At 39.6% G+C, this 11,144-nt stretch overlaps 1 protein-coding gene across 1 annotated transcript in view; it reads right to left on the reverse strand.

Moving 5' to 3' along the window:
• LOC308370682 (1,4-alpha-glucan-branching enzyme-like) overlaps nt 1-6,233 on the reverse strand; it is a gene marked incomplete at its 5' end in the record, with an annotated part of 106,770 nt that extends 100,537 nt beyond the window's left edge. The window contains one exon of the mRNA XM_080845383.1: nt 6,121-6,233. Coding sequence (XP_080701509.1) covers nt 6,121-6,233 — 113 coding nt within the window. The remainder of the gene's footprint in view (nt 1-6,120) is intronic.
• Nucleotides 6,234-11,144: the final 4,911 nt, after the last annotated feature.

An 11,144-nucleotide genomic window follows, 5' to 3' on the forward strand; every position in this document is an offset into this window, starting at 1 on the left:
TGTATGTAATATGTATGTGTTGAATCAGCTTTGGCAATAGTGTTCAAAACATTCATGCTAATAAAGCTTCTTTGAATTGAATTGAATTGAATTGAGAGAGAGAGAGAGAGACTTACACACACATAAACACATAGACTTACACACACATACACACACACACACACACACACACTCACACACACATACACAGACTTAAACACACGCACACACACCTCCTGGCCTCTACCTCACAAAAGCCACAGTTCCCAGGAAAATGAAACTGCACGGGATGAAAGTAATATCATGTGAGTCTTTCATGCTGAGTTCCATTATTCAAATAAAATAGAGGAAAAAAATAAAATCTTGCTTGAATGGATTCGGTTGGAATGAGCCCTGCATCCTGGGACTATTTAAATAGTATAGAAACCTAGGATTTACCATTTTCAGATGTTATTACTTCCGCTGAAGTAAAGGAGCTGTGTAATTTGTAACCTGATACACAGGGGGAAGCACTTAATAGCTACATTTCATGTACATTCAAATAATACACCGCCTGATAATAGCATGATATTAGATATGTGCTACAGCAGGTACCAGACATCAAAGACTTTGAGCATAGAAATTAGGAAGGTCACAGTTTTGTAAAAATGGCTTCCTCTAACTACAGGGTTATTTGATTGAAAGAGACGAAGTTGCACTTAGATGTGTGGGCTGAGAAGGCCTTTGTGATGATCCCTTAGCCTAATGTTAGGTTGCATAGTTGCTGATGCCATGCACAGTGAACATACTCGGAGAATGATTCAAGCTCCACCAAGAGGACCTCTCACAGTTCATTAAAGCAGCAGGAGTTCTGATGAAGTTCTGAAACTAGCCAGCAAACTACCTAAAGGCCATCCAGAAACTTTGCAACACCACCAACAGCCCAGTAGGTATGGATAAACGCTTGCTAATATGTCTTTTTGCAAAATAGTTAGCAATGTTGTGCTGTGAAATCTTATCTTTTCTTACATTTTTGGCTACTGGGAACAACACGTTTACCTGTCCTGGCTTCACCTGATCATAAAAATGAAATTGATGATGAAGTAGTTGTGTACAAAGGCAAACCTCCAAAAGTTGCCTTTACTGCATTTTGAATGTTTTTTTGCAATCAATGCTAATGACAGACATACGTATATAGGCTTCAAAACTAAAATCAGTAGACCTATGCACCGTAAAGTCAAATAGGCTCAAAACAAAATTAAGTTAGATTCAAGAGAGCACAAACAGCTTAGAATAAATATTTTGACTGTAGTCTGATTTCACTGACACTTCAACCTTGTCATGCACTTCCAACACGCAGTAAACTAGATCAAACACATCTGACAGAGTTGGAGTATCCTGGTAGACACTTAAGGATTCTCCAAGGACTATTAGATATAGTTACAGAGTCCCAGAAGGATGGTGTTGGCATACGTATGGTTGCAAAATGTAAAAGGTAACAAAGCATCCTTGCAATGTCCAAAGCAGCCTACAAAAATCACCAGCGTCAAGCTATCAGTCACTTTTTTTGGCCACAGCAATTCTTAGGTTTACGGTGTCCATTGACTTCAATTCACTGCATTTGAACTTATTCACGTGAATGTCCTTATGCTTTCCACTGGCATAATACATACACCATTGCACTTTCATAATACACTACCACACTCCACCCCATCTAAATGTCATAGACAATAAATAGGCCTAATTCTCAAGTTCTATCTTGAAGTACCTTGCAAAGTGGTTTTGCCACTTGTTATAAAGGAAGATGGCAAACTCTTAAAACAAATAAAAACAACTTAAAATCTTTCTCTTGAATGTTTAAGGAATGTGTGTTGCAAAGGGATGGTAATTAGTTGGAGTAGACTTGAAGGAAATAGCAATGCTTTCTGTATTTTTCCCAAAGAAAAGAAAAGTAAATGTTTTGGGCATGAGAGTCCAGTTGGGTGTGCTTGCATTCACTGTAAAGTGCCAGATTCATGCTCAAGCAGCTGCTGTGACCACCAAAAGTTGGCCAGCAAATTATCCAAGATGGTAATCTTATCCAGGTAACAAAGGAAAGTGTCCCACCCTGGATTTGCAAAGACACCTGGGGTCAGGAAGCCAACTGGTGGAGTGACTGCAATTAATCATAGTATGGGAATGTGGGAGGCCATTGAGAACCATCTCAGTCAGAAATCCTGATTATTATACAGAACAGCAAAAGGTTGCCAGACCTATTTGCATTTGAAGCCTAGCTGATTTACATTAGAAGACTAGGATGTGTCTTAAAACAGTTTATATGGCTAGAGTTGAGGCTGCTTGTGGTTCAGATCTAAACCGCTGAATCCGGCGTATGTGCCACGTGCTTCGTTACTGCACTTTACTGGAATAAAGAGAGATGGCTGCATCAAACACAAAGAACCATCAGTAAATAAACTTAATGCCAACAAAGAATTGCCTGTGTTCCAAGTCCAATTTAAAGGACTAATAATAGTCCTTACGCTTATTACAGGTGTCACTATTTATCATTGTTTGGTCACGAGATACATGGAAGGCAAACTGTGGCAAAAGAATAAATGTATCTTTGCTCTGAATAAGCATTGAGGGTTGTGGCCATATTTCTCAGCGACAGATTTTTTGAGGTCCAAGGTGCCTGCACTTATTGAAAGCACGTATTTTAGGATGTATTTTATGGTTTTCAGTTCTATGTATATACTGTACTGTATATATTATACAGTATATGTAATACATATAAACATATCACAAAAAGTAAGATGGTAGATTATTTCAATGCTTCTCGGCAATAAATCTTATACCGTTGGAAAGCCTGTTTAGTTACCTTTTACATGGTGCGACAATTGTACACACACTGACGATGGCGTAAGGCCGAAACGCGTCTGTACGAAAATAAACTGGTCTTATTTCTAAAGAGAAAAGCTTGAGAGTGCGGTTTTTATTCTACTAATAGTTAACATTCTTTTACTCGCACCCGAAAACGCATTTATATATATTTTTTGAAGTAGAGCGCGCCTATCCCTACTAATACTGCGACAATTGTAAGGAACATGCATTTGGGGGATGAGCAGCAGAGCTAAGTATGTGGGTTGCTTAAATTCAAGAACATCTGGGTTTTCCACTTCCACAGGTCATCATCAAAATATCCAATATGGCTGAGCATGAAATCAAACATACCTGAAGCTGTTATTATCAGGTAAAGATTATATGAATTATATTAGTCAAATTAAGGTTGGCTTACGTTACGTCGACAAGTGCCACCAATATGTTATCAAAGAAGACACAAATCACAGACGGGAAAAAAGGAACGGGGGACTTAGGAGGGAATCTGTAACGCTAAACCTGGCGAATTTGTAACTGGAAGTTCTGCCCTGTGTTACAGATCCAATCACATTGCTGGAACTGCATAACTGACATTTCACTTCCTCTGAATGCTCTGTATATTTCAAGTGTTTGTTGTCAAAAAATGTGCTTTCCAGATTTGACCAAATTGTCTCCTGTCCCACCAGAGGTTGTTTTTGAGGCTTCCCTCATCCAGGTCAATCTGACAGTCTCCCTATGTTTGTGCTACCAAAGTACACTCCTATCATAAGACCAATAACAAAGACAGTTAAAGTATGGCCAGAGGTTGCCAACATTATACTACAGCAGCAGTTTCAAAACACTGATTGGGGTTTGTTTGCCTCACAGTCTGGCTCAATGATGCTGAGGCATATACCTCCTCTATTTTGGATTACATTAACACATATATTGATAAATGTCAATATACAAAAGCTATAAAAGCTTTTAAAATGTTTCCAAACCAGAAGCCCTGGATGAACCCCTAGGTTCGCCTGCTGCTGAGCTCTTTTAGGGTCAACCTGAAAAGAGGCATTAGGGAAACCAAACACCAGTACAAACTAGACATTGAGGACCATTTAAACAATGCAGATCCCATCACATGTGGCAGGGAATATGAGAGTACACTACAAACCTAAATCGTGGACTACAAACCTAAATCTACAGCTACACCAAGAAATAAAGTTTACTGAACTGTTTCTATGCCAGTTTACACCAAAAAAAAACAAGTAACCAACTACCAAAATTGTACCCTTCCAGATGACCAGCCACTCCATTAGGCCACACTTAAGAGGGTGAACCCGAGGAAAGCTGCTGGCCCTGAAGGCATACCTGGTAGTGTGCTGCAGTCCCGCGCCAAACAATTAACTGGGGCATTTACCAACATTTCCATATTGACAATGGTTCAGCAGTTGCTCCTAAGTGCCTGAAAACAGTCACCATTTGTCCTTTGTTTAAGCGGCAACAAACCGGATTTTTTTAGACCCGTTGAACCTGTTGAGACCCATCGTCACTGCATGGGGCGCTAGTTGTAGGTCACCTAAAGGCACCCCACCCGAACCCCAGCTTCACTAGAACCCTTTCACCGTTCAAATAGGTCAACAGCGGATGCAATCACTACTGCAGTGCACTCCGCTCTGACACCTATTTCAGGATGTCAGTTGACTACTTGGTCGCCTTGGTCACCTTGTGCAAAGGGAACCATTAGGTCTTGAATACCAACACATCCCTATCTATATCCATTGGTGTGAGGTCAAGTGTGTTTCCACCTTTAAGTTCTTGGGGGTCCACATCTCGGAGAATCTCTCTTGGTCCACAAATGTATCAGAGCTCATCAAGAAGGCACAACAGTGATTGTACTTTCTGAGAACACTAAAGAAAGCTCAGCTGTCATCAAGGATCTTGATGAGCTTCTACTGGTGCTCTATTGAGAGCATACTGACCCACTGCATCACAGTATGATATAGGAACTGCTCTGTCGTGGATAGAAAGGCCCTTCAGCAGTTGGTGAAGATACCCAAGACATCTATCGGAAACGATGTTTGCAGAGGTCACAGAGCAACATCAAGGAAACCTCACAAGCCAATCATGGACTGCTCATAAATCAGCAAACTGTTGCAGTATCGTACTCTGTCCACATGCACATATTCTATATGTACATATACCTACTGTATATATTATCCTACCTATACCTATATACTGTGTATTACATTTACTGTGTATTACATTTATCCTAACAGAGGCCTATTAACTTTACATACAGGGGCAGAGTTCTAAATGAAGATTTCTGTAAATCTTTAGATTTGGATCATTCGTTGCTTACACATCGTTCAGATGAGGTAGTATATTATAAAAGTGATATGCATAGGCCTATGCATTATGACGATGGTGAGACGAGAATAGTTTCAACAGAGTGAATTTAAGTCAATGGACACGATAGACCTAAGAATGACTATGCCAAAAAAGGGACAGATAGCTTGACACCCATACAGAAAATGTGCTGTTCAATCTGTTAGATATTTGCTCGTCATTTGCTATTGGAACATGATGGAGGAAACCTAGTTTTTCTGAAAACAATTGACTGACATTGTTCGTCTTTAGTGTACACTTCAGTGATAAGGTCACAGCAGCGGCTACTGTATATTTGACCATGCTAAATATAGCGGCGTTACATTTTAGTCATCTATTCAAGAAGCACGCTGGACGCTGTGAATCATGTTGAAATAGGGGCGTCACCAGAGTCAACTGTCAAACAATAGGAAGTATATGTCGAAATGCAAGCGCTCACCACAAGACTGCACTAAGGAAATCACTGAAATGTCTTTTCTGAATTGTATGCATGCCGTTTTTAGTATTGGACGTTAATTATGCTAAAACAGTGAGAATAGATCAGGGAAACAATGTTGCACCATTGTCTCTTTAACGTTGGTGTTAAACTAAACAGAAATAGAACTGCGAGTTGCACCGGACATTGCCTTTTGCTCGATGTCAAACATTACGTTATGGCCAATGTCAAAGGGTTAACTTCTGGGTGTCTTGGGTCTCCGATGCGTCAGTTCTTTATAGTTTAGATAGATAGCTCAATGGATGCAAAATACAGGCTATTAATACCGGTGCGTTGGGTCAGTGCGTAGACAAGGTTTATTGCCAGTAAGTTAGGCAGCACAGTTCAAAATCTGTCAGACATACAGACGTGCATCACAGTGATAGTGTTTACAATGACATGGGGCATAGACTAGTCTATTTTTTACAAGCGAGGGTAGACTTTTTACATCGGTAAGCGCAAATTACCTCCTCAGGAAGTCCTTTTCGTATGGTTTGAGTAAAGGGTCCATTTGGAGAAGGTTGCTGAACCCGGGAATTGAAACATTATCCTCAGCATCAGCCATATTCGAATCAGTCATGAGCAATCGACTGCCGATGCTCACAGGCGAGAGATAATGAATATACGTCCCCCTCAATGTGTATGCAGTTGTTCTGCTATTCATGTGAGGACAAGAGCGAATCAGGGACACTTTATCTTGCTCTGCCCATCAAGGTAACTGACGTGCCATTTAGATTTTTGTGAGGTTCAGCATGCCACCGAATGTCTCTTTAAGATGACTGCGGAAGCGTTTGGTGGAAGGAGGGATTCTAGAATCATAAATCAACCTTGTTCTGCTTGAGAAACACATGCTCGGAGAAGAACTGATGCAGTACATGCCAGGAGTTTCTTATAAAACGGTGAAACTGCCCCTTTAAAAAGCCTATTAAATGTAAGATTGAATAGTTTTTACACATAACGCAGGGTTGCTTTTATGTCCTGTCTCACGGTAGCATGAGGGAAAAAACTATCTTCAATGCAGTCCACCGATATTCAAGTCAACCTTGAAAGTTGGCAACTCTGATAACATAGCTCTAATCATGCATACGACTATTAAGAGCGGGTGGTGCAACTCTGATAACATAGCTATACTTATACAAAGGACTGTTTTGCGTGTAGCAACTCTGATAACACTTTACTATACTCAGACATACCATGTCTATTATGCATGTAGCCTTTTGGAATAATAAAGCCTAACTATCTACATTGTAAAGGTAGCCTTTGACTTAGACATGTTTGCGTAGGTCTAATGATGAAAAAGTATTGCTTAATAGACATAATGTACAGTTTAATGTTGGCGAGAGACACTGACGCTGGCAATGGAAGTGTCCTTATCTGAGAGGTTGTCTCTCTGTGTAAGCCTTATACTTTGCCCATGAAAGGCTGAGGTCTGGCATACTCCTCGGAGAATTCTTCCCATATGTTCCCAGTAGTTTGAAGGCCAGAGCCAAGGAAACATTCTGGCACATTGAACATGAGGTGCATCTTAAATGCAATGTAGATATGCTTTCCCCTACAAGGAAAGGACAATAGGACACAATTCAGAATGACCCAATATAACATTTTCATGTGTTTATTCCAAGTCTGCTATCGTCATCTGCTTTAAGTTTGCTATGTAAATGTAATGCAAAATGAATTTATTAAATATAGTGATAACACAAGTACATTTATACAGTTTACACTTTTTTTCTGGTTTGCTTGGACTGTCAGTTCTTTGTGTATTTTATTTAAATAATAAAAAGAAGGTAATCTCTGTCAAAGCAGATGAAGCTTTCTATTTTTTTTATTTTGAGCTTCCAACTGTACAGAAATATATTCATATTTCTTTATTTCTGTTTCTTTTTCTTTTTAAGAGTTTTGTTTCTGGTTTCTGACAGAATTGCTCACAGCCTCAAAATCTTTGAAATGTAAATTAATAAATGTTATGGATATGTACTAAATGGAATACCACATTATTCTTGCAGTATTTTTAGCTTCAGAATTACTTCAGAATACTGCACATTCCAGACAGATTTTTATCAGTAAGTGATGAATGTATTTCTCCTGATTGAGTCCATTGGCAACTTGGTAATGAGTGAATCAGAGTTTAATATTTGTTTGCTTAAAAGGGTAGTCTGACAGGGCAACAGCTGTTTTGTGGGAGGTGTGAGGGAATGTCCCTTGATCCTATCTTTTGGCAAAGGATCTAATCAAACGGAAATGCATTGATCGAAACACTGACCACAGTCTAAAGTCAAACTAAGGTTTTGACATAGTTTGCCTGATTCAAAGGATACACCCACCTCTATAGCCTACCACTGAAAAGCATGGATTTGGATTTAGAATATTCTAAATGTAACTGATTGATGTGTGTCTTTCACATTCTGCCCGATTGCTGAACCCCCAAAAAATCCCAAACACGATCTGATGAAAATATCCATGAATATTTCACAAACACACCTCTGGGAAGTCTGAAGACTCAAGGTTGAACTGGTCTAGCAGATAGCTTTATATATTTGATACTTTGTAAGCATTTTTCAAAGAACACACTTTTTAAAGTCCTCAGATCACTTCTTAGCGCGCATTGCATCAGACTGAGTTTGGAAGTGGCCCAATTAAATCAAATGTAAGGGATTAAAGGAAAATATCAGATTTAAAAGTCTAAACAGTATTTAAATTATTAAATTATTTCCCATAACCATGACTAATAGCATATCTTGTTTGAGGGCTGCCTTGGGATTTAAGTATATGTTTATCTGATTTTTGTGTCTTTATATCTTGTAGGATTATGGCATGGTGAGAAATAACCTACTTTTACATAGAGCACTATAAGGCATATCATTATACTTGCAGTGCAATATTTAAAAATATACAGTTTCAGAAAAGTATTACTTTTTCTCAACACAATTCTGTGAACTTGCTTACATAAAGAAAGGAAAGCTTTTGAAGGTTTATTTGCTGGAAAATTAGCCCGCCATTGCTATGCATTGAATGCAAATTCCAACGCAGAAGTAATCCAAACAGGAATATCAAGATTCCTCCTCTAATTTGCATTTTGACTGGGTTGTCACCCATACCGCTGCGGTACCCACTGAGTGTTTCTCCCCAAAAAGACCTGAAAATATTTACCAATAAAATGTTTCCGGGCAGTAAATTGAAAAGGGCTTCAATTTCACTCCCATTGAAAGTCAAAACAACTTCACACATGTGTGTTCACATTGAATGCTCACATTTTTCACCAAAAGCAACTCAGTGGAGGGGGTCAGGTTAAAGTCAGCGGTTTTGTTATGGAATGATCTCGCTCAGAGTAAAGATACATCTTTGCTGCAGCAGTGAAGTCATTTTTTTTTATTTGAAGGATAGGATCAAATTATTTATTTACTCGGTAGGCACTTTCAGTTTGGAAATATTTTAAAATGCTTCAACTATAGCTCAAAGTTTCTCTGCAGCAGAAGCAGCCTGTGTTATACTGTAAGTCTGACTTGTTAATTTAAAAAATAATTGCCAGTGTTTACAATCCCCTTCTGCATTATTGCACACAGTAAAATACAGGTTCACCCATCCTGTCCATACCAAGACTCAGATGTTTTGATATTGAGCTCTTTGATAACCACTGTCAAAATCTTAAATGTTGAAAAAAAGAATGAATTGGCATGACACAATAGGTGGTGGTCAGTTTCATAGTATAGATAGTGTTGTCTTTCACATATGATTCATATCAGCACATATGCAGTCAAGGATTTATTAGAGGTTTGTCTGTGGAAACCTGAAAACACCACTGTATCACATTAGTACACTGAGGGCCCGTCCACACGGAACCTGGATTGCCTGAATCCGGAAAGACATTTTGTTAGATCGGCCTCTCATCCAGACCAACCCCGGCGGATTGGGCCACTGAATCTGCAACCTTTTGTATCCGGTCTCCAGAGTGTGTAGTGTAACAGGTTTGAGGGTGGGGCAGCACAGTTTAACTGTGGAAACAGTAACAATGGGAGGTTAAAAGAAGGTTTTAATCGGTTCTTCACACAAAGGGAACTCTAAGGGAGGTTCTTCAAACACAAACTCAAAAGTCCAACACCAAACACAAAATGTCCCTTTTCCCCTCTTCATTCAGGGTTGTCCTCCACCTAAATCATTTTCAAACTGCCGGTTACTTTCCTGTATGACTGTCGCTTCCCAATTGGTCAGTCCAGCTCCTTCCAGCCTTGGGGCAGTCCTTCCCCCTTCCGGTTGTGCGCTCTCAGGTTCTCTTGCCGGGGAATCTCTGTCCCTCGGGTTCTGCCGTTTGTGGGATCTCTGTCTAGGGATGGGAACCGAAACCCGGTTCTTGTTTAGAACCGGTTCCTAATGAGCCGAATCTTTGGAATCGTTAGCCAAATTCAAAACCGGGTCTGTAAACGGACCTCTGTGCCGTTTGCGCATGCGCGAACCCTTCCTTTAAAAAATCAGACCGCAGCAGAAATGGCAACTAGACAGAAGCGATCTAAAGTGTGGCTTTATTTCATTCGAACAAATGCAAACATGGTCACTTGTAACGTCTGTAAAACATGTATTTCGTCAAAGGGAGGAGGTACATCTACTATGAATAAGCACTTGAGCACACAACATGGTATTAAATTACAAGATTGTCATGTTTTTGACTAACTAACGACGGCGCTTCATCCCTAACTTACCAAGTTAAACTCCTCAAAATGTTTTATCATAACGGTGTTACTCGTGTGTTATCAGCAAACGTTTGCGTTGTCGTGTTAACCATAACTAAACTTAGCATTTAATTGCTTAACAGAATGGGCGATGTTGGACATTGTCATGTAACGTAGGCTAGCTTAGCTGTAGAATCTTCTATTTTCAGCCGTTGGCTTGAGGCAGAGGCAGTGCTTGCCTCCCCTCTGTTGGTTCTAGAAAGTTTGCTGATAACACACGAGTAACACCGTTATGATAAAACATTTTGAGGGATTACCTTGGCTTGGTAAGTCAGGGATGAAACGCAAAAGACTCCGTTAATAATGGCGTTGCCTAGCAACGCGTGCAGCTCCCTAGATATGGATACGTTTCTCTTTCAATTCAGTGGCAGCAATAGTTAAGTTTTAAATATACTGAGTGCCTAGTTTGCGAATCATCTTTGTTCAAATACGTATGTGAGGCATTGTGTGCATGATACAAGTAAGTATGTTTCAGTACGTTATTGTGTTTGTAGTGGGTTCTACATTGCTATTAGAAGCGTTAAGCATAATAGTTCGCAATTAGCCATACAACCAAGCAACCTACAAGAAAATATACAGTCCATCAGTTTACTCAATAACAAGGGCTTCATGTCAGATCAGACAATTCAACGATTTTGTTAGTGCAATTTTATTGCCAGATTTAGTTTATCTCAAGAGTGCAATGAGGGAGGGGTTTAGATTGGACTAACTTAAACTAAACCTGGATGCATTGTAATGTTCCAACAATTATGAGACATTTCCTGAGGTAT

Source organism: Sprattus sprattus, assembly GCF_963457725.1.
Source record: "Sprattus sprattus genome assembly, chromosome: 9".
Taxonomy (NCBI): domain Eukaryota; kingdom Metazoa; phylum Chordata; class Actinopteri; order Clupeiformes; family Clupeidae; genus Sprattus; species Sprattus sprattus.